The sequence below is a fragment of the Mustela lutreola genome, chromosome 1 (genome assembly GCF_030435805.1).
Source record: "Mustela lutreola isolate mMusLut2 chromosome 1, mMusLut2.pri, whole genome shotgun sequence".
NCBI classification, from domain to species: Eukaryota; Metazoa; Chordata; class Mammalia; order Carnivora; family Mustelidae; genus Mustela; species Mustela lutreola.
The window spans coordinates 180247359-180272246 of record NC_081290.1 but is presented as its reverse complement, the minus strand read 5'-3'; the positions used below and the strand labels follow the sequence as shown (position 1 = coordinate 180272246).

General features: G+C 41.5%; 1 protein-coding gene and 1 pseudogene across 2 annotated transcripts in view; one reads left to right on the top strand and one right to left on the bottom strand.

Moving 5' to 3' along the window:
- The window catches only part of ELMOD1 (ELMO domain containing 1), a 68672-nt gene extending 44882 nt beyond the window's left edge, over positions 1-23790 (bottom strand). For both annotated transcript variants that reach the window (XM_059179595.1, XM_059179596.1), the window contains exons 1-2: positions 23546-23790; positions 1365-1466 (exon numbers count right to left, since the gene is read on the bottom strand). In XM_059179595.1, the coding sequence (XP_059035578.1) occupies positions 1365-1381 (17 nt within the window). In that variant the 5' untranslated portion in view covers positions 1382-1466; positions 23546-23790. The remainder of the gene's footprint in view (positions 1-1364; positions 1467-23545) is intronic.
- On the top strand, positions 14367-15274 carry LOC131828595 (rRNA N6-adenosine-methyltransferase METTL5-like; annotated as a pseudogene).
- Positions 23791-24888: the final 1098 nt, after the last annotated feature.

The following is a 24888-nucleotide window of genomic DNA, read 5'->3' as shown; positions in this document are numbered from 1 at the left end:
TTTAACAGTGACCTCCTAAGAACTTTCTGTAATTCTAAAACCAGTAGCCCCACCAAAACACAGTGATTCCCCCACAAACTGATCTAGGTGTTCCACACACAGTGATGCAACCAACATCAGTGAGGAATAGAAAATCTTAAATGGCTGCCACTAAAAGAATTAAATCATGTGCTCGCTTCGGCAGCACATATACTAAAAGAATTAAATCACTTCCTAAAAGAAGTGAGCTGACTAATTATTTGCTTAGAGAAAACAGCCACAGCAAGGGGCAAGAATATGTAATAAAGGTAGGCTATCCTGAGAAAAAGAAACTCAATATTCTGGAAAGTATGTTATTATTTTCTAACTTTTGGGACCAGAATAACTCTCTTTTATAATATTTTAATATGTAAAATTTCTCTGGGAATTTCATTAATAGATTGTGGATGGCCATCAAATACCCTTAAAAATAATTATAATTATAATTCCAGTCAGATGGCTTTCAGAATAATACAATATCACCATAGAATACACCAGCATATATGTTACTCTACACAGCACAATCTTTTATCTATCTATCTATTTATTTATTTATTTATTTATTTATTTGACAGACAGAGATCACAAGTAGGCAGAGAGGCAGGCAGAGAGAGAGGAGGAAGCAGGCTCCCTGCTGAGCAGAGAGCCCAATGCGGGCCTCTATCCCAGGACCCTGGAATCATGACCTGAGCTGAAGGCAGAGGCTTTAACCTACTGAGCCACCCAGGCGCCCTACACAGCACAATCTTGAGGGAACCAACAATTTATGCAGACTTCAGAGGCATCAAGGAGGCAGGAAGAGCAAAAGCTTAGAATATGAATATGTGTGTGTGTGTGAAATATATACATTTTTACCATAAATGCATAAAATATATACATTTTTTTTTTTACCAAAAAGGAATGTTTGAAAATGCCCAAATGAATGGCCAGCCAACCAAAATCTAAATTAAAGAATATTTAAAATTACTTTTTCCAGGAAAATGATTCCACACAAATTATACTGATTCCTTGACTACTTCGCTGATTCCTTAAACCTTGACCTTAAGGCTTTAGAAGACACATGGCATCCAGGTTGTCCAAAGTACACCTACCCCATGCTTTCGTGCCTGTGCTCTTTATGATCTCTGGTAATCTCCTACTGTAAGTGCTCTCTTAACATCAGTATTCAGATAGGGCAGCAGAGGAAACTTGTGACCAAATTATTCCTAGCCAAAATACAGTGCTATTTTATGCAATTCTAAGAGATCTGGTTATAGGATTACAAATAGTGAACAGAACTATTTTTCTAACTCAGAAGGAAGTTTCTTCATTTTAGAGGGCTCAACCAGGGAACCATAAGTACTTACCTCAGGAAGTGCTTCATTGTGCCTGTTTTGATTATCTAGGTGTTGTCCAAACTATCCTCAAGTAATTGCTTCCAAATTTGCCTTTGTCAGAGTAAGTGTAAGCTGTGGAAAGAAATTTAATATATTTACTATTAATAGGGCTAGGCATCCCAAACCCAAGATGACTGCTTACCTTAGTAAGCAGATAACATGCTCTGCACCCAGAACATGATCAGCTGGACTGCTCACATAGCACTGCAGTCCAGTGGATGGAGATTACAGCCAAAGGCTTTCACTTTATCATTGCATAATTAGTCTCTCATTGTCAGTCCCTTGCTGGAGAAAGAATTCATTTCATAAGCAATCTCTTTAGTAGTAAGGGTTTTCTCTGTTTTGCTTATTATTCCTATATTTTGAAGAATAGTATTTTTAAGAAAAATAGTAATGAAGAATCATGAAATTAACTATCCTAATTTCTAGATATCTGGTGGTCTTAAATCTGGCAGCCTCAACTTTCCAGAAGTACAACTCAAAAATAACTAAAAGCAACTGGTAATGTCTTTAAGCTAAAAATTAGATGTGAGGGACGCCTGGGTGGCTCAGTTCATTGAGCGGCTGCCTTCAGCTCAGGTCATGATCCCAGCGTCCTGGGATCGAGTCCCACATCGGGCTCCTTGTTCTGTAGGGACCCTGTTTCTCCCTCTGCCACTCTGTCTGCCTGTGCTCGCTTGCTGTCTCTCTCTCTCTCTGACAAATAAATAAATAAAATCTTAAAAAAAAAATTAGATGTGAAAGAGCCAAGTACTCCAAATGTATGAATGATATGTCCCCACCCTCCTCCCCTTTTGGCACTTTGAACAAAACAGTAACATTTTCTATTTGCCTAGCACTTTCCAGTTTATAGTTGGCTTTTGCAAAGTCTATGGGCTATTGGTCTTCTTCCTCCTGACACGGAGGTTGCCAGAAGCTGCCTACAATCAGCAGGTTGGGACAAGATGGAAAGCTACAAACTAGAGAAAAGAGAGTGACTGGAGGTGACTGAGAGATGGAACCCCAGTATGTAGGAGTGATGCGAGGAGCTGAGGGTGCACACATGGCTCGGGATACAGACACCACTACCAACCAGCACAGCCCACGAGGGGGGCAGCTCAGCCCACATAAAGGCCAGGTTTTTCCTTTAATAAATATGCTTCTGTAACTGTTCCACGAATGCTTGAAAAAGAGTATCTATACCTCAAGATTGTGGTTGCTTCTGGGAGGCAAGGAAGGGGTCAGGACTGGGGAAAAGGCCTTTGGGGAAAATTGGCCTTCGACTTCATGTTTTACTTTTTACATATATCTGAAGCAAAACAAAGGGAAAAAACATCTGCTTATTTTGGGTGGTGGGAAGATATATTAGTCTTTGTGCTTTTGTGGTTTTTAAAAATGAATCATGTTTTGTATTAAAAAAGTGTTGGTACCTACCCAGAGCCCAGACTGTGGTTTTGAAATAGTTTACAATGAAGGGAATCGGACCCCTTGAAGAAATGGCTGATTCTAGGTCTCGGCCTGGGAATACACAAGGTGGGCCTGAAGTGTCTTGTGCCAGAAAGAGGGAGTGCTTGAAAGACAATCAGCGATGTGTCAAATAAACCCAGGAGCTAACTGAAAAAGTTCTTGATGGACAAAGCTGGAACTATTTAAGTACAAAAAAATAAAGTAGTATTGGATTATTGCCCAAAGTAGAAAATAAATATCTACGATTGCATACTGAAATAAATAAGGAATATATATGTCTCTAATACAAATGAATTCCAAATAATTTATGTGGACACTCTGGCTTCAAGGAGGTGGAGCCTAACTCCTAACCCCTTGAATGTAGGCTGGACATAGTGTAGTGACCTCCTGACTACAAAATGGAAAGGGGGGAAATGAGTAACCCTGTACTAAAAAAACCTGGCAGATACTACCTCAGCTAGGAGGAGATCAAGGTTAACATCACAGCGGCAAGTCATACTGACGCTCTGTACCCTTGATATGAGGTGATAGAAATGGCACTTTACCTCTGTGGTCTTCCTCCTCCAAACTCATAACCTGGTCTAATCATGAGGAAAACATCAGATAAGTTCTTACTGAGGGATATTCCGCAAAATATCCAGTCAGTATCCCTCATAATTCTCGAGATCACCGAAAAGAAGGGAAGTCTCAGAAACTGTTCAAGGCCAAGAGGTACCTAGGGAGAAATGGGTACTAAATGGAATGTGGTTCCTGGATGGGATACTGAAACAGAAAAAGGACATTTTGGTTAAAAACTAAGGAAATCTGGGAGCACCTGGCTGGCTAATTTGGAGAAGCATGTGACACTTGATCTTGGAGATGATGAGTTCAAAGCCCACACTGGGTGTAGAGATTACTAAAAAATAAGTAAATGTTAAAAAAAAAAAAACTATGGAAATCTGAATAGCATGGCTTTAGTTAATAATTAGGTATTAACGTTGCTCTATTGTGACAAATGTATCACATTAATTAAGATGTTGACAGTAGGGAAAACTGGGTGCCAGTGCAAGGGAACTCTTTGTGTTGTAACTTTTCTCTAAATCTAAAACTATACTAAAATTTAAAAGAAATGTTAGTACCTACTCTGCTCTAGACACAAGAGTTAGGTACTAGGGATATAGGGTGAACAGGATACAGTGGGCATGGGTTCCATCCATCTCCTTGAGGGAGAGAAAAGAGAAGATGAAAGAAACAAATCGGTGTTTAACCACAGTATTACAAGTGGGAAGAGCTGCTGTGCTCACGAGCATGGGAGCTGCGTGCCTCCCATGTAGGGTCGGGGCAGACAGCACATGCAAGGTCCTAGAAGCAGAGGGGAAATGTTCTCTATGATGTAGCTGTGTTCGGTGAGCGGGACCGGTAAAAAGGGATGGCAACATATAGAAAGGCAAGAAAGTCTCAGAAGGCTTCGTAAGCAATATTAAAAACTTTTGAACCTCGATCCCATGAGCCTGGGAAACTACTGAAAGTTTTCAGACTGAGATGTGACATGACCAGACTTCTAGTTTTAAAAAATCTATTCTGATTGTAGTGTGGATAATGAGTGAGATTGTGTTAGAATTGTAGGTAAGGGCACCATTTAGAGTGTTGTTACAACAATCCAGGTGGAGATACTTAGTGCCCAAAGAAGGCGACGGACACAGAAGTGTGGTGTATTTGAGAGACATTTAGAATGTAAAATTTTTGTTAATTTGCTGGTTAGGGAACATTGAAGGAAAAGGAGTCATCAGACATTATGCCTGTCCCTATGGCTAGATAGTAGAATCTTCCATTAAGATATGGAATTCTGGAGATGCAGATCTAAGGGTCTAGGTGTATTTGGAGGTGTTCGAGGTATTCTGAACTTGCAGGGTCAAGTGGTGGTGTGGATATCCATGGATCTGAAAGTCAGGAGAGAAATTCTGGGTGGAGACAAAGATCTGGACTTCCTCAGCATATAGATGGTAATTAAAACCACAATCCAGAAGGAAATACTAAATAAATAGTGTATACAATATTTCTTGCTCATAACAATTTTTCTTTGTCATTAGGTTAATAAAGTAGAACTTTACTACTAAGGCAATAAAGAATGAAATACATTTAAGAAATGTTTTATCAAGATAAAAATAATTATATTCTTAAATGGTTTAATTTGTTATCTAGAAAACTGGTTTATCTAAAAAAAATTTTACAATGATGTGGGATAAGTGAAGGAATACTTCAGATTCCTGTTATCTACCTGAGTATTCCTGAATATATCCATTCAAACAAAACAAAACAGAACCTTTTTGAATTCTTATATGCTAGCATTGTGTTGGGTGGTATAACATAGTTTAATACTGCAAGGGAGTTTTACTATTTAAGGGGAATTTCAGCAAATATGGCAGAGTGTGCATGGTAGTTAAGAGCATAAGTTTTAGAGACAAAGAGTTCATATCTGGGATCTACCACTTGCCAACTGGCTTTAGACAAGTTGTTTAACCTCTCTAGGATTTAGTTTTCTCCCTGGTGGATGGAGAGAGAAATTATAACTACCTTGTAGGGTTGTACTAAGGATTGAATGAACCAAAGCTTGTAAGGTGCTTAGCATAGTGACAGGTGTACAATACGCACTAAATGAGTTGGTACTAGTTGTTAGTATCAGTATTTTATCCTTCTTACTAAAGACTCTTCTAAAATAAAAGGTCATTTTGTCAAGGGAAGAATCACTGAAGAGACTATTTAGATAAATGCTGATAAGTTGTGACCTAAACCGGGACACTGACAGTGGTGGTGGAGAGAAGTGAACAGAAGTGGAACATGTTCAGAAGGTAGCATCCTCTGGACTTACTGGTTGGATGGGAAAAGTGAAGGAATGGAAAATAACAATTAGTTCCAATTATCTGTCCCCCAAACAGGAAACAAAGACAGCAATTAGTTCTAATTATCTGTCCCCCAAAGAGGAGACACCAAAAATGGCTTTGGGTGGAAAGCCTGTATGAATGCTGTTTAACTCAGTGCTTAGTGGATATTCATTCAGTAGCTTCTTTAAATGTTTCCTTAAAAAAAAATTACTGCTTACTAAGTTTTTAAAATCTGGCTTTGTTTTAAAGGAGGCACAAATTTGTCAATGTCCTAGTTGCTGTTAACTAGACAATCTAGTTAAGGTAGGAACATGAACAAATAGTGTGCAAAATATGACACTCCGAGCAACTGTGATTTAAAGGAAAAAAAAAAGTCGCCTTCCCCCTAAGTGGCGCTGAGTTAATCTATCCCTTTGTGGCCAAAGCAACATTTTTCAAGTGCTGGGCAGGGCCAGAGTTCAGGGAGAATTTGCAGCTGCTTCTGGTCTGCACAGCATTTTAACAAAATGGTAGGCCGGATAGATTTTCAAGTATTTTACACACCAGTCTGTTGACCTTAACTCAGCTAAGTCACTTGGCCTTGTTTGTATCTGTCTCACTACTTGAAGTGAGAGTTCAACTATTTGTTTAATTCAGATTTGTTTAATTATTAACTATTTGTTTAATTCAGATTTATTCAGGTATTATTTATATAAAGTTCACCCTTTTCTGGTCAGACATGAACTCTAATGCCACCTGCTTCGCTGCATACAGGGACAATGTGGGAACTGCTCTTGGGTCTTCTCTTCCCTCAAACTTCCTCTCTAGAGGGGCTTTTAACCAGGTGGACATCAAATTCCCCATTTTAAATCTCTCCTTTTGTTCTGAAGTGATGTGCTTCCTGTTTCTTTCCCCTCTGGACTCCATGCTCCTTTAGGGCACTGGGGAAGTCCCAGGGCCCGATACAATGCCAGGCACATTGGGGACTCAGAAGGGATTTGTTGGAACGAACTCTGCACTCTTTTAGAGCAATGCCATTCTTTAATAGCACTCTTCCATAGTAGCACCAATAAAACAAATGAAAAATCTCCCCACTGGAAGAAAAAGAAAACCCTGCAGATTTTTTTAAACCAAAATAAAAAATATGATCATAACGTGGGTTTCCTGATCCTGCTAGTTTATCTGCAGTGATTCCTCTCCACGTGTATGAGTCTGCTACCCAGACCTGTTCCAAAGGGAAGGATCAAATGACTGTGTTTGATGCATCAGACACCTCTGAGATCAGTTGACACTTCAGTGCTGTGTGTGGGGTTATGTCCCCTTTGTACTTTTTTTTTCCAGCTGGGAGGAAAGGGGAAGCAGGCGTGTGTCTTCGTTTGAGAACTCATCCTCTCACCTGGTATCAGGGAACCTTCCCTGCCTCCTTTGAGTGAGAAGCCCCCTAAGTCTCTTTGTAGAGTCTCCCAGGGTAACCCTACCTCTTAGAAACCAATCTATCTATTGAGCATCCCAGGGAATGAATTAGACACTCAACTAGAGGGAAAGAAAGTCCTTTCCATAAAATCATAATCCCCAGTGAGACTAAAAAATCGATGTTGTATGTAGCTTTTCAAATTCTGACTAAATTCTCTATAACAACCAAAATGCTTGTGGACGCAAAATGTTTATATGCAATTAAAAGACAATCTACAAAGCGAACAGTGTTCTGCTCTCATAGCTTGCCTAATTTGGGATTATCCTAGTTTTTTTTTTTTTTTAAGTTCTATGGAACACATTTAAAAAGTAAAATTTAATTTATGTATTTAGCCTCAGCCTAAAGTTTTGTGAATAATACCTAATATTTATGAAGTGCTTTCTCATATGCCAGGCAATATTCTATGAGCTTTGTTTATAGTAACTTAACAGTCATCCTATGAAGTGAATTATAATTATTATCTCCATTTTACAGTTGGGGAAATTGAGACACAGAGAGGTTAAGCAACCTTCCACAGTCACACAGCTGCTACTGGCAGAGCTGCGATTCAAAGCCTTGCAGCCTGGCTCCTGAGGCATTGCTATTAATTACTTCCCTGTGCTGCCTCTGGAAGCCACTGAAGTAAAATTCTGGAGTGACGTAAGAGTAAAAGAAATGAATAGTGTACTCCGATCAAACCCAAACTGCAGAGCTGGGGATAATCAAAGCCTGGATGTACATCTGCACTTGAAAACTAAGGGTTCCTCTGGGAGCTAACTAGGGGACTCTTACATAATAAGGGTTACCATTCCACTAAAAATTAACCTTTTTCCTTTCCCGAAGCAAACACACTGCAGATCTGAGTTTCCCAAAGAGAACGTTTTATGGGAAGTTACACAACAGAGCCCCAGTGGGTGGGTTTTATATCCTCTCTTGAGGCCACAGTTCCAAGGACATATGAGTCCTTGGTAGTATAATTCTGAAATAACTAATAGTAAAAGTTCCCTTCCCCTCAGTGTAAATTTTCCCTTGGGGGAAAATCCAATGAAATCCAAGCTCCAGGTACACAGTGGTGTTTGTGTGGTGATTTCATTCTCCCCAAATTATTTTTTGAGTCATTGATCAGTGTAGCAGGGTCTTCTCTGGGTTTGCTTTCAGTCCACCTCTGTGTGTTCTAGTTTTCATAATAATTTACACCTTCTTTTTTTGCAAATGAAAATACTTACTTTTTTTTTTTTTTACTATACATAAAATATACCTAATGGCTGGTAAGATATTGCACATCTACCTAGAAGATATATATTAACTTGAATGAGTTTTCTTGAAAACACTGAAAAGCAAAATAAGTTCCATTCTCCTTTAGATTTCCCTAACTGCTTCTGTTGTTTTCTTTTCACGGTACAGCACAAGTAAGGAGAAAAAAATCAAACAGGTTAGTGTCAAAATGTGTAATTATAGTCTGGAGATAAAAACACACTCCATTCCCCCTCCTGAATTCAAAAGACAAAGTTTGGACAACAGTTATTAGCAGTAGTGAGAAAAAGTCCGCTTAGCAGTTGGGGGGTGCACACCAACAACTTCACTCTGCATACAGTAAAGTTGAGGTCAGCAGTAGTGAAATTATTTGCCGTGACTTAATTTCCTCAGTTTGAGCCTTCCTTCTCATTTCACTTGAAAGAAAAAAACAGGTGCCTGGGTGGCTCAGTGGGTTAAGCTTCTGCCTTTGGCTCAGGTCATGATCTCAGGGTCCTGGGATCGAGCCCGGGGGGGAAGGAGGCTCTTTCCCCCTCTCTCTCTGGCTGCCTCTCTGCCCACTTGTGATCTCTCTCTCTCTCTCTCTCTCTGTCAAATAAATAAATAAAATCTTTAACCCACTGAGCCACCCAGGTGCCCCAGTAAATAAAGTAAATAAAATCTTGAAAAAAAAAAAAAAAGAAGAAAACAATGACAAGTTGAACCATAAGGTCCAGAAATAATAACTTATATAGCTTTCTCCCTTAAAAACACATTCAGTCAAAAGCTGCTTTTGGTATCAAAAGAAAGCCGATGGCTGATTTGGTTCAATTGCATTTATACTCTGTCTTTATTTACAATGTCACTTTAAACATTTCCTAAAAGTATTTGAGACAATAATAAACCCAAGTAAATTACCTTCACCTATGGGGCAAATGAGGCATTTTCCCTCTGGAAGAGTCTGTCTGTGTTCCTAGTGAGGACGTGAGCATCCAGTGAAGTCACAGTGATGACATCCCTCCCTCGATCAGTCAAGGAGAGATTTGGGATTCTTTTTTTTTTTTTTTTTTTTTTTTAGATTTTTAAAATTTTTTTGATAGAGATCACAAGTAGGCACAGAGGCAGGCAGAGAGAGAAGGGGGGGAAGCAGGCTCCCCGCTGAGCAGAAAGCCCGATGTGGGCCTCGATCCCAGGACTGAGATCATGACCTGAGCTGGAGGCAGAGGCTTAAACCACTGAGCCACCCAGGGGCCCTGAGACTTGGGATTCTTGCTCGTGTTTTTCTACCCTTTCTTCAGCGCCAGCTCTATGTCTGGGGGGAAGGGGTAGGTAAAACAGAGAGAAGGTAGCTATTCTGATAAAGGCCAAACCTTACAGATGTTTGACACTAAGGTCATTTTAGGACGTCATTACTTGAGAATTGCTCCCAAATGAGCATGTGTCTGTGGGAACACCAGCAAGAGGACAGATGGCGGTGGCTGAGGAGTGGCCGGTAAGCCACCTACCATGTGAGGGGCTGGGCTCTGGCTGAGCCCACCCACAAACAACACAAGAAGTCAGAGGTCATTCTTTTTAAATCTGGTGGGCCAAGCAAGCATCAGACTCAAATCAGGTGAACAAATAGGTCCCAATTAGCAAGTTTAGGGAATGGCTAAGCTTGCATCATGCTTCCTAGTTTCTCATGTCCTGAGAAGCACTGTGTCAGGGAACCCCAGATGGATGAGGGACTCAGTCTTCAAAGGATGTAGCACAGTCACTCACCATGTGAGATAAGAAAGGAGGGGAGGGCAGGCTAGGGAAGGAAAGAGAAGGGAAAGAAACATTTCTAAGGCTATTTTTGAGCATTTGAAATCTGTATACGATGCCACTTTTGACTTTATTACAGGTATGCAGATGAGGGAGAGAGCAGGCAACGTGAAAATTCACCATCCTGGAGAAATGAAAACTCTTTCAGATTATGCATTTACATTTCACACATACTGGCCAGCACGCCGCGTTGGAGATACAATGTTCATGTATAACATTCTCCCTGAGGCCACATTCCAGAACTTTCCTCCTCTGGCGATTAGCTTGAAAAATGCTCTGCTGACACTCACTAAAATGACAACTAGGAAGGATTTTTCCCTCTTTCTTCGGGAATCAAACACTCTTCCAGGGTTTATTTTTGTGATTTATAGCAAGAGAGGCCCATGCCAGCCACAAAATTCAGGGCTGCCTGCAAATGTATTTATGATCTGCTTTAAAAGTACAGTGATTTTCTGGCTTTCACTGTGGTTGCCTACATGTCTGTACTGTTCTCGTGGAGGGAGTAAAAGGTGAGAAAAGCAGAATTGATCAGATTTGTCTTTCATCTTTAAAAGAGTAAGGAAATTTCAAAATCGAGGTATTAATCCATTTTAACACAAAAATACTCAATGTAGATTTTATTCATTCTCAATTATATATTTGAGTTTTAAAAGTTAAATTCCTAAATAAAACCATAATAAAAGAATGATACATTTATGTCTACATAAAAATTAAATGGATATGATTTTGCCAATCCAAATTGATGCTTTTTGTAAAATTTTCTCTTGCATATAATGAAAATATAGTGAAGGCATCTGCTATAAACGTTGGACAGGAAAGTGAATTGGAGCATTTCCAGGGGCCTGGTGGCAAACGGTACCCTGCCTCTATATGGCAGTTGCTGACCTGCATCACACAGATGAGATAATAGCATTCACTGAGGACAAGTAGATCTTTTAGGTTAGGCTTCTGCAAAAATTCATACTGTGAAACAAATTTTTAAAAAGTTTTAAACTCACTTTAGAGCTATGACTTGATATACATGACTTGATAAGTGTTTGCTGAGTGAATATTATTTTATTCTCTCCAGTGGTATTTCCTTAAGGCCATCAAGGGTAAAATGCATCATGTGTCATGTGTCCTTAAGGGAGAATAAAATGCTGCTAATTAAACTGTGATACAACCTAATTTCAGTGGTGGGGGAACAAATCTTATTATCAGTGAAATAGAGTAAGACATTGAAGCCTACCACTTATTTCCAAATTCCAGGCTATGGTGTTTCTGCTGAAGAATCCATTGGTTAATGATAAAGAGGACTAAGGGCCTGCAGAAAATCATACTAGGGGATTCTTATTCCGCAACTCAAACATTTCTATTCAGGTTACACCAGGCTGAGTACTTCCATGATATGTTATAGGTTGATTACATATGAGCAACACATGTCCTTAACTCACTGGAGATCCTCCCAACCCCTTACTGCATAGTCTCTGGGTTCTGGTTCCCTTCCCGAACATAGTTTCTCCAGTATATGCACAGCATGCACAAATCACACATAAATGTTCTCACACATACATCAGGTTCAGCACAACTTTCTTATGCTATCATCTTATGCTCTCATCATAAACATCTCAGGAGTGATGAACATGCCTTATCTACACAAAGAATGAATGAGTATGGAAATGCTTGGTTGAAGATAGAGCATTTTCTAGTCCAAGCTCCATTTTCCTGTCCTTACTGTAGCTGATATGATTTCATGTGGTGCTGCTTCTTGAAGGGCCTGTTTTTGGTCTCTGTGATCCCTGTTCTCCTGGTTCCATCTCTTTCACATTCTTCTTCTTCCTTCCTTTTAAACCTAAGTGTTCCCAAATGTTCCACTCTTGACCCTTTTCTTCCCCTTCACCTCTTCTAAGTGACCTTCTCTTTTGGGGTCTCAATCAGATCCAACAAATGACTTGTCCAAGGCCAGACAACCAGCTGGTAGGAAAAGACCTCAGCTCTTATTTCTAGTCAGTAAACATGCTCACTTATTATGCTCAGTTCTTTCAAGGCAGTAGAGACACAAAACAAACAGGATACAGACTTTGTCCTCCAGGAGTGGGAAATCTAGTAGATCTCACACATGGAGTCTAGGGCCTTTCTGAAGTCAGTACAGAAGTTCTGAGCTGCTTCAAATGAAAATATATTTCAGCCATGTCAGACTAAACCAGACTATCCTCTTAGGCAAGGCTTCCTAACTAGTCTGTCAGTATTAGGGACTCTTCAAGGATGTGTGACAAGATTCTGATCAGTGATTATGTGAAATTCTCTCTCTCTCTTTTTAGGGGGGAGTACATATTATTTACAATAGTATGTATTATGTAGACTATTTTGCTAAGAAGATTGTATGAGTAGGTTAAGAGAGTCTTAATTGTTACTGTGGGTTAGGAGATAAGTAAGCAAAACAAGCATGGCAATTGTGTGGGTCTACATAAGCAATATGAGATCCTTACTATGTAGTGATTCTCTCACTATAGTTATTGCTGGTGTATTTAATAGTATTTTACACTTTTAATTCCTTTTGAATGTGCCTTTAAAACTTGTGTCATGTCACTTCCATTTAAACATGGCAAATAAAATGCATGAAATCCCACTGACAGAGTAAAGAAATAAAAAAAGGCATAAATCCATAAGGCTGAGGGCAGCAGGTATTACTCTGATATGAGATATCAGCAGATTTCTAGAGTTTGAAAAGGATAGACATGTGGTAATTTACTTAGCCTAACTGATGAAGCCTGCAGTGAGGGAAGTGACCCAAAGGCAATACAATTTAGAATACAGAATCTTGGTTATATTCAGGACTTAGCAATGCCCCATTCCTCCAAAAGGGTAGTGTAGGATAAAGTCAACACAGGAGGTTTGGTTGACATTTCCCATAAGGAATAGTTAGATCTCTTTCCCCATTCTTTGGAAGCAAATATAACCGCTCTCTGTCCTTTCAGAAGAGGTGAGATTACTCTTGCAGAAGTTAATCTAGAGAGGCTCTGAACTTTTGCAAACTTTTGTTTATACTGGATATAAGAAGCTTAAGTGGAAGTCTACATGGTAAATGTGAGATTTGTCCAGGCTGCTGCTTCTACTCAGCTCCCAGAACAGAGGCAGCCATAATGTGCTCCTCAGGCCAGTGGGGGATTTATCCCTTAGGAAATTACCTGACATGAATGTGGATTTCCCCCAGTGAAGCACCAGCCCCTTACTGGTCATGAGCTCCACTGATGCACACAAAGCTTCCAGTCAGTGTTTTAGTGCCTCAGTCTTAAATATGAATAGACAGCCAGGGATTATCAGAGAATTGAGAAAAGTTTCTAACTTGACTGAATTACAGACACTCAAAGTTGAGGAAAGGGGGAATGTGAAAGAATCAGAAGCAATGCAAAGAGAAGAAAATAATACATCATAATTAGTTTTCACAGATATTATAAAAAATATTATGCTCATGAAAGAGATTTGTAAGAAACAATAAAAATCCACAGTATAAGAAAATATTCTTAGAAAATTTTTTTAATGATAGAAATGGAAGTGGAAAAAATGACCCAGATTTGAGGAAACCTGCTGAGAAGAAATTGAGAAAAAGATGAAAAATGGGAGGAAAAGATTCAGCATTCAAACAACAGATATTCCCGAGAAAAAGAAAAGTGAAAAAGTATGTGAAAAAATTATTGAAGAAATAAAACAAGAAATTCCAAGAACTGAGGAACTCAAGCCTCCAAGATCAAAAGGGCCCACAGGATACCCAGCTCCTTAAACAACAACAAAAAAAAAAAAAAAAAAAAAAAAAAAAAACCCTCACCAAAGCACATCCTGATGAAATTTCACAACATAAATGTTTCTGGTGGGGGAATAAAAACAGTTCATATACAAAGGACTAAGAATCAGAGCATCCAGTTTTTCAGTAGGAACACAGAAGAATAAAAATTATGAGAAAAAATTCTTTCCCATTTAGGTGCGCCTGGATGGCTCAGTGGGTTAGGGCCTCTGCCTTCAACTCAGGTCATGATCCCAGGGTCCTGGGATCGAGCCCTGTGTTGGGCTCTCTGCTCAGTGGGGAGCCTGCTTCTTCCTGTCTCTCTGCCTGCCTCTCTGCCTACTTGTGATCTCTGACTGTCAAATAAATAAATAAAATCCTAAAAAAAGAATTCTTTCCCATTTAGAGTTTTATACCCAGCCAAAATATTAAGTATGAGGTGAGCATGAAGACCATTTTGGACAGACAAGCCTTTCATGTACCTTCCAAGCATGTCTTTTTTTTAGGAGTTTCCCAAAGAAGCATTCCACCAAAATGAAGGTAGAGAATGAGAAGACCCTGGACCCAGGAATCAGAAGATCCCATATTTGAGAAAGGTTAAATTATCAGGATGTTAGTGAGCAGGGGCTTAACAAAGGATATCTTCATGAAAAAAAATGAACTGATACTTTACTTGACAGATAATTATGTACCGTTTTAAGTGACAGGTATTACTCTGATAACAACAAACACTTTAAAGATGACACACAGAGGATGGTGCTTCCAGCCTCTGGAGGTCCAGTGTCCTAAACTCTGTGAACCCTTACAGAAAGACAGAAAAGAGAGAAAAAGTGAAAGATAAACTAAGGCTTAAGGAACCAGAGCACTGCCTGCAACAAGTGGGTGGATTCAAAAAGCTCACCTTACTTCTAGAACAGTATCCGACTAGGCCATAAGCTGCAGGTTGAGGGCTAGAGGGGACATAGATGAAGAGCCACTGGAAATCATCAACAGGACGGTCATAGAGTTTGGGTCAACACATGATGACATGGTTCAGTGTGGCTGTGCCCATTATCTAATAGAATGCCCAAGTCATTTGATATAGTAACTATGAATCCTCCTTTTGGGAATGAAAATAATAAGAGGATAGATATGAATTTTCTGAAGACTGCTTTGGAAATGGCAAGAATAGCAGTATATTTGTAATAATTCTCATCTGGAAAACACATTCATGAGAAACCTATAGAATGGAAAATAAAGATCAGTACTACTCCAAAGCTGTAATATACTACCAGCATCATATTAATTTCTTCAAAAGAAATCCGTGGACATGGAAGTGAACCTAATTTGGTTTTCTTTTTAAAAAACTCCAAAGATAGGGCGCCTGGGTGGCTCAGTGGGGGAAGCCTCTGCCTTCGGCTCAGGTCAGGATCTCAGGGGTCCTGGGATTGAGCCCCACATCAGGCTCTCTGCTTGGTGGGGAGCCTGCTTTCCCCAATCTCTCTGCCTGCCTCTCTGCCTACTTGTGATCTCTCTCTCTCTCTGTCAAATAAATAAAATAAAATAAAATCCTTTAAATTAAAAAAAACTTACAAAAAAAGAAGACTTTAACAAAATTGAGAATCACTGTAACCATAGAGGCATGTTTTATAGCCAAGCAATGATGTTTAGCACCTGACTTTGTTCAGAACAGAAGTTAGAGGTAAATTTATTGCTCTTTAACAGCTTTGGGAGACTACAGCAAAAATGAACAGGAATTTGGTATCTAACCCACACTACTTCCATGACTGACTTGGTTCTCTTAGGAACTTTAAATCTTCTAGAGCCTCCATATGGTGTTAGGTGTCGCCATTAAAATATTTACTGATACTGGGTGGCTCAGTTGCTTAAATATCTGACTCTTGATTTCAGCTCAGGTCATGATCTCGGGGTCATGAGATGGAGCCCCACATTGGGCTCTGCCCTAAGCATGGTGCCTGCTTGAGATTCTCTCCCTCTCGCTCTGCCCCTTCTCCTTCCACATTCTCTCTCTCTCTCTCAAAAAAAAAAAAATTAAAATATTTATGGAGTTTGTTTCTTAGTGGTTAAAATATTTAATGGTTTATATCAGTGATGTCTTATATTTGGTGAAATATGGTAGATGGGTTTAGGAGAAAAAAGTGGCAATTAAAATATGACACACTCTAGCAATGTTTCCTAATTTCATGAACGTTACAATGAAAAAAAAAAAAGGTGTCTTGGAATTGATGAAATATAGTATTTTCCCAAAGAGCATTCTTTCTTATTCCGACTCTTTATCCCCATGCTAAATCAATCTTCAGAATCAGTAAACCCACAAAATGATATCTGTCTCCATCTTGTTTGACAACCTCCTCCTACTTGTCCCCATAGCACTAATTTGAAAACACCAGCTTCGTGTGCCTCTTCAAGGTGCCTTATTCCAGAAATACCCAGAAAATGAATAAACATTTCCTTTTGTGCTTTTCAGAGTGCATCATGTTCAGTAGGCCCTAGTGACTAATATGCCAGCATGAGCACAGACGTGTACCCTCTAATAGTAAGGGTTTCTTATCACAAGGACCAGAAACTAGCTCTGCCTATTTTAGCCAAAAAGGAATTTGTTCTGAAGGTAATCCACAGACTCTCTGCGAGGGCCAGAGAACTAGGTTTAGAGGTTATGTAGCCAAAAATAACCCTTAAAATGATGGCATGGAGCTGGTCCAGTAAAGACACCTCTTCTGCTGCCACCAGGTCCAGACTCCAGAGCAGGCCCTGCTGATCTCCCAGCACGGGGCAAGGGATGTTGTTGTCTGGAGCACCTGCCACTGGGGCAGAGTCTGGGTCATGGGCCCTGGATGCAAACATTATGTAGCTAGCATTGTAGCTCCTATGGTGGGGAGTGGGCTCTGCCTCAGAACATGGGAGAGCCTGCAACATGGGAAAGGGGTTCAGATGACAGTGTTCAAAAGAAACAAGTGTCCACTAGACTCTAAAGAAATACTTTCAAAAGCCAAAACACAATGCAGAGGAGTACACACCAAGTACACGGAGTGAGCATGTTTGCCTTCCATCTTTGTCTAAGTTGATTAGGTGCACTGTGCAATTTTATATTAAAACCTGGACCCATGCCTATTTTATGGCTATTCAAAATACATATCATTTTGCATTAGGAATTTTACTTATGATCTTAGATAATGAAAGAATACTTGGAAATGGCCTTTTAAATTTAACCCAGTGTGGTCACAGAATACATGCACTTCTTTAAAGTGATGACTGATTAATTATCTAGGGAATAATCATTAAGAAAAAAGGATAAGGATAGATACTCCTAAGTCCACAAAAGGATATGTAATGGTTACACATTACATAAATATTACCGAATTAGGCTAAATGACACATTGGCAGACTCACGACATATAGGTGTGTGGAAGCTCAATTTAAACTGCATAATCAGATTTAGGAGGTGCTTTTAAGGTCATGTGAGCCAGCGTCCAACCCAACAAAGGCAGTCCCCCTTGTTATATCCCTGACAGGTGGTCCGCAGTGCATCGTTTTGAGTATAGTGTATTGTGGTGTTTGTTTCTGATATGGACTCTATTCGTCTAGGAATCTCACCAAAGATACCATTAATTTCTTTTGTCTTGTTGCTTAATACTCAAGTGACCTAAAACTTTTTTACAACCCAAACTGTTAAACTAGGAGTTCCATTCCATGTCCTTGAGCAGCTTATTTTAGAACCTAAATGAAACCAACATCTATTCTTTTGAAACATAGTCTTAGTTTCAGCCCTTGCTCTGGGCTCAGGGATATTAAGTTTAATAGTGATTGTCATTCAAATTCATTAGTGCTTTGAGCTTTGTATCATTAGCAAACCTAACATACTTATAGTCTAAGTATGCCTGAGTTGTTGATAAAACTTTGAAATGTCAGGGTCAAGGCAGGCCAACACAAGCCACCTTCTATGTTGGCTTCCACACCTGTGAACATTCTGTGGGTACAGCTGATCAACCCAGCTATTAGACCACATCCTAGACCTCATTTCTGTGTCTCACCCACAAACATTACTCAAGAGCCTCGTTTACAGATGTGCTCCAGAATGATTGTGAGGATGTAAAAATCTGATGGTCTGGCTCTATTTTAAATACTCTAGGTTATCTACAATTCAAAGGAGCAGTAGGAGACATTCCTGACACAACACAGAACTCTTCAGTGAAGCAAAATTATGACACCCAATCCTTTTTGTAAGTCTTGATTTTCGTATGCTGGGTTTACTGTTCGGCTACATACGCATTGTACATGAGTCAATATGAAAGTCAAAATTCTACATAAGGCATTTTAATATAGGCCTTAAAAATAATGATGTCCGTAATGTGCATTTTAATTATAACTTTGATAAATGCTTATTACCATTTTAAGAGAATATATGATTTTGAATCATATATTCATATATAATCATATATATGATAATCATAATATAAATAATATATTCGTATATAATCATATATTCATTTATTCTTGAATAAAAACAATTGTTTTAAGTTTTTTGCTAACTTAAGAAACCAAAGAAACTAAAGAAAATCTAATTAAAATTAAAGTGTTCTACTGGAATGTAGAATCTTCAGAAAATTTGGCTTCTAAATTCTGAAGCCTGGAACATTCTTATTCTTCTTCTAAAAAGGAAGAAAAATATAGTAAATACATTGCAGGGATCGATTTACACTTAAAATATTTATAATGCCTACTGGTGATGTAAAAAAAAAGGGGGGGGTGGGAAGCCGAGTTTATGATGTCATTGATATTTGCTAAGCCAAAAAGCAGCTGTGGGATAAATAAATTATTAGTTTCACCATGAATGAGACCTTCTAAACACATGGCAGCTTTTTGCCATCTAGTTGTACAAGAGAAATAGAGGGAGAGCTACAGCAGCTGAAATAAGCTCTTCTACTAAGCATTCTAATTAACCAAGTCCTAATACCAATAATTAAAATGGAAACTACATTTAAAAACTATGTAAAGACCTTTGAATTCTGTAGTTATTAGCTTGTTTGAGACTGATTTTTTAAAGGGGTTTAATGAGCTCTTCTTAAGCATTTACCACAATCATCTCGCTTTGTACCAAAAAAGCAAAAAATGAAACAGAGCAAATTGTGAATTATTTCAGTGGTGTCTAAAACACCAGAGGGTACACAGACAATATACAAATTGTCTAATTATCCTGAAAATGAAGTTATTTGTCCCTTAAAACAGTTGTAACAGCTAACATTTATTTTATAGACATAGAGGGTTGGAGCTGGCATCGTTTTCTTTTTAAATGTGCCTATCTTTCATTTTTACACCATAGAAACTGATGTAAAATAAGACTTGCTTGTGGTCAGCGTGATTGCGCTTGCTTCTGTGTAAGAACACACTGTCTTCAGATTCTTTCAATTCACAGTATTTACTGAGGACTTAGAATGCCAGCAGAGCACACGATTTCCGTTAAATCTCTCTTGGGTGGTAGTGCATGTAAGCCGTCTTTGGAGACCACTGCAGTAAGCCTTCCTTTAATAAGCCATATCCATGGGGAATCTTGCTCAAAATAAAACCCATGGTCTAATTACCTAGGAATTTTAGTAAGTTCAGTATGTCCTCGATCACTCTTTTTTCCTCATCTACTATCAGAATTATAAGGCAAGACATGTTTGGCAGACACTACAAAGAGGAACAGTACAAATACCTGAAATAGAACTTTTTATTTTTTGCTCTATTTTTAAAGGATAATCCTTTGATCAGAAAGACCCGAATTAACTACTTCATGATGCATTTTAGCACAGAGTAATTTTTTATGATTTTTAAGACTTATTATAAAATATGAAATGGAAATTTAACCATCTGGATACTCAAACATATGAGCCTTTTCTGAAGATGGTCCCTCAGGTAACTAGATTTGTTGACAGAAGTGCTATCTAGAATGGTACTCTGTGTCCTTTGCTTGAGACTGACAGATTGGAATCTTCGAGTTCTCTGCATGGACTGTACTGGTTTGATCTTCAGCTTCTCTGGAAACGTCCTGTGCTGATTAATAGTGAAGGCACCCACTGGGTTTTCAAAGACGCAAATATAAGTGGTGTGCTATTTTTTGGAATTAATTGCATTTGGAATATTCTGAGTAGGTACTCTCTGGTACTACAAGCATATGGTCATTTTCACATAGTGCTATTTCTGTAAAATCTCCATTCTTTTTTTTTTTTAAGATTTTATTTATTTATCAAAGAGAGAGAGGGGGAGAGAGCGAGCACAGGCAGACAGAATGGCAGGCAGAGGCAGAGGGAGAAGCAGGCTCCCTGCTGAGCAAGGAGCCCGATGTAAAATCTCCATTCTTAACACCATCAGAATCTGTTTCCTTAAAGATAGCTGGACAACATCAGAAAATGATGGCAAGTTAGTATCTTTTCCTGCTTGAGGCAGTAGATTTGCTAAAACCGAAACATCTGCTAATCCTATGTCAGAAGTTTGTGCAAGAAGCAACTGAATATTGATCAGCAGCTCCAATATTACATTTAAATATCTACTTTTGTACAAAATACTGTAAAATGCTATTCTCCAGTGTTACTTGATGACTTTATCTGAGGAAAGCAGGATGGAAGTGGAATAGTGAAACAGGACTTGAGGTATTAGTCAGAGGGCAGGCCAATGCTTTTAAATGCAGGGAGATGCGTTCACCCAGGTACCATTTAGCAAGCCCTGCACTTGTCCCATCTCGGCTCGCTCCCATCAGTAGCTATGTAAAGTCTCTTTTTGCATCTCCTCCTCACTTCCTTGCCCAGCAGGCCTCTCTGTCCTCTGAGGCCATCAAGTAAAACCCTTCAACGTCCCGCTCCCATTCACTAGATAAACCTGGGGTGGTTTTCCTCCCAGAATAAGGATAGGATCTCACTCTTATTCAAGGCCAGATCTGTCAAAAGTGCTGGTCGTCTCACTCCCCGACTGGAGCTGCCCAGCAGAATTCAGTGTCGATACCAGGCTCCCCCCACACACTTGGCATAGCAGGTTTCAGGTCTCAAGATGTGGATTCCCCCTCATACACCCACGCCATCCCTACTCATCTTCGCAGCTTTGGCACCTCTCACTAAGCCTAGCAAGCAGAGGTACTCAACAATTACGTGTTGAACTGAAACTACTAACTTTTAAGCATGAGTTATTTTCAATAGCTTGAACCAGAAATGAGCTTGTCCCAGATTGTCTGCAGAACAACATCTGACTCCTGCTCCACTTTATTTTCAACCCGTAAGTGACCCAAAAACGAGGAGTGAGAAAGTTCCAATGACTAGAGTTGCTAGATAAAATACAAGCTGCTCCATCAAAACTGATTTTCAAATAAACAAATATTTTTTTAAGTATAAATATGTCACAAGTAGTACATGGGGCATACTTATACTAAAAACAATTATTCATTGTTTATATGAAATTCAAATTTAACTGGACAGCCTGTATTTTTACTTGCTAAGTCTGACAGTTCTACAAGTGACTCCTTAAAAATTCTAAAGATGTTTCTTTAGAGCCCTTGGAGGTTTGTGTCCCAGTTCTACAAACTTCTCACTTGGGCAGGTTTTATGTCTTTTACTGCTGCTCCATTTCTTTCTGAACATCCCAGTAGCATGCTTTAGGAAATGCTGTTTACTGTACATAATTTCCATTTATTTTGCTAATTTATAGAACTCCTTTCTAATATCTGTTAATAATTTTAGCAGAAAGAACACTGTAGCATTGCTCAAAATCTCTTATAAAGCTGATATTCATCGTTATTACTATGCCTGAGTCAAGTCCTATCTACAAGTGTTAATAATAATTTTTGAAAATTTCATATTTTCAATTAAACCAGCAAAACACAAAACACAATATTGAAAATAAGTAAGTCTTTCATTTGGGGATTTCTTTTCTTCATTAATCAGGCACCATGAGACGTGCTATCCTCACTCACAGGCTAGGGGGAGGCAGCCTGGCAGGCGGAGGTGGGGCCTGTGATGTAACCGCAGCCGGTCTTTGTTGGTGAAGCCATCCCTAAAGGGGAAACGTCTGTAAACCCAAGTGCTTCAGCTTCAGTGTGAATGGGCTGGAAAGCAGAAAAGAGCTGCCTCTTAGAGTTTCCTATAAATCGTGGAGGCTTGAAACCGTGGTCAACAGAATTCCTCACAGATCCTTAAAAGACACCTGTCTCAGTAAGGAAAGGAAAAGCAGGTTTCTGTAAATGACTACGTGCGGGAGAGTGCAACTGCTGTGCGCGCTGCGGGCTGGTGTACCGAAGGTGATGGTGCAGTGGGAGTGAAAGGGACAGCTTGTTCCGATCCTGAAAGTTTCTCACATTAATGCATTCTTCTTTCCGTGTTCTTGACAGTAATTTCTCATTACTTATTCCCATGAAATCATTAAGGAGAGAGAAATACCTCCCTAAGGAGAGGAATACTGGAATGTACCTTCCTCAGAATTTCAGCTGGACTAATCTCAGTTTCAACTTCTAAGCAGAGAAGGACGAAGTCCGCCCTAACTACTGGGTGTCACAAGAGGATAATGAATTAAGACGTTTAGCCCAACACAAGCAGGGTACCTGCTTTCCACCATATTGGCAGCTCCAGTTAAGGACGGTTGTCAAGCTACCGGCACAACAGGCACACACTGCAGAGATGCAGAACAATGCCTGGAAGCCTGCCCAAAACTGGTCTCTCCAAAGGACACACTCAACGTATGGGACCATGCCAAAACTCACTGAGGGTTAGTAGCGGCATTTTCCTAGTTGGTGCGAGAAAGGGAGGAAATTTGGAAAGCTGAAGGCGCGGGGCTGCTACCTGGCTGTGCAGAGCAGCAGGGCTGACAAACACACTCATTAAACTTGATCTGAAGCAAGCAAGCCAGTGAGGTCGTTTCTGAAATATTCATAAGGCGTGTTACCAGACTCCCACTGAGAGGCAGAGAGGCAGAGCAGGAGCACGCACCCACACCCGGGGAAAAAGGCACTCACAACAACACAACCCACCACCACACTCGGCCGCCCGTCGCTCCCCACACGCCTGTTCAAGTCTACCTGCCCGGGAAAGAGATGGTTTCGGAGTGAGGAGTTTCCCAGCAGTTGCAGGAGCTCCTCAGACGGCCCCTCGGGGACCGCAGCGCGGAGGACCCCTTGCCCCGCAGCCCTGCAGCGTCCCTGGGGCCCAAGGCCACGGCGCGGGGGGTGGCGGGGGTCCAGGACCCGGGAGGGCCACTCGCCAGAGCCAGGCTGCCCGTGGTGTCCCCACCTCCCATGTTGGCCTCTGCCGAGGATGCCTCCTCCAGAGCCCCCGTTCGGTTCGGTCGCTAGGTGACCTGCGTCCGGGCCGAGACGCAAACGGCCTCCCGCGCGGCCCCGTAGGTGTTAGTTGCGGGGGCGTGGGCGCAGGAGGAAAGGATGACGGTCCTGGTTGCCCCCGAAGCCCCTGCACCGAGGCAGGGCGCACTCTCATTCCAGCCCCTCTCTGGCCACAACCCTGACCTCTCCGCTGCGCCCCAGACGCAACGCAGCTCGCACGGTGCCGCGTCCTCGTCACCACCTCCCCGCTCTCCAAGGGCATTCGCCCCTCGCGCCTCTGCCCCTCCGGGGTCGCTCCCAGGCGCGGCGACTCACCCGGACCCCGGCGGCGGCGGGAAGCTCAGCAGGTCCCGGCGCGCGGCGGCCGGGTCTCCATGCCCGCCCTCCGCAGGCGCTCGGGCTGCGCGTTCGGCGGCGGCGCTGGACACGGTCCCTCCGTCCCCCGCACCGCGGCTGCACAGGGTGGCCGCGACTGTCGCACTGGCTGCGGGCGCGGGCGGGGCGGGGGCGGGCCAGGAATCTGGGTCGCGGGGAGCGGAGCGAGCCGGGAGGCACCCGGGCGGCCGGCGGCGGGGAGGCGACCGAGAGCAGCCCGCGGAGGGCGTGCGAAGGCTTCCCTGGGAGCGCGACGCGGGCGGCGACTGAGCATGCCCAGTCCCCAGCCGGGGGGCGCGGGCGCGGGGCCGGGGGAGGGACTGCTGCTGGGGCCCAGAACCGGGCCGCGGCCCGGGTTGGCCCGGTTGGGTCGCGCCCGGCGGATCCGCGGGAGGCCCGGGGACCCGGACACCTGTCAGTGTGTCCTGCAGAGAGCCTTGCAGTGAGGGGCAAGGTGTGCTTCTCGCTTGCTTCCCAGAGAATTGTCCAGAAGGCAAAGTTTGCTTTAGCTCAGTTTTGGCCCTTGCGGCCTCACAGCCTGATTCCCGCAATCCAGGTACGATGCCCCACCTGCTTTCCTGAGTCGGGTACCAGCCTCCTGGGTGCGTGGGCAGCGCCCGCCTTTCCCGACTCCTGGACCTGTCGGGTCAAGTTCTCCAGGAGCCAGCTCTTTAATTAGGTGTAATTGAGAGATGCTGTCAGTCCTCCCAGGTCACATGTCTGCATTTCAACCAGGACTTCGAAACAGTATCTTCACCCCGGGGTTAATTGTAATGGATGGACCACACCGTGCTCGGGGGCTATTTTAGGGCGCCCTGCTTCCACGTGCAACAGGAGTGGCCCGGAATGACTCACTTAACACCCTCCGAAACCTGTGCCTTTCAGTGGTGTGGTACTTCATGCCGAATGGAGAACGTTTTCTCTATATTCAAGCAAAACGCTGCTTACGTTGAGGCAGCACGGGGTCAGGGAAAGAGGGTGAGCCTCGAGGTTGGCCTGATCTCAGTTTTATCTACCACTCGCGTTCCCTAGCCATGCTCTGCCTCTGTGATTGTTGTGAGGCCAGAGCCCGAGCTCTTGCTGTGCAGCTGACGTTCACCAAGAAAGCCTCCGAAAGTTCCACGTCTGTGGTCTGTTTTCATGACAGGTTGGGTTAGTGCTGATCTTGAAATGGTGACCATTTGTGCTGTTGCCTCTTCACATTAAATAACCTTGAACTTGGATTTTTCTAACTTTATGGTTAGAAAACATTAGCCACTGTTACCTTGTCTTTCAGCACTCCA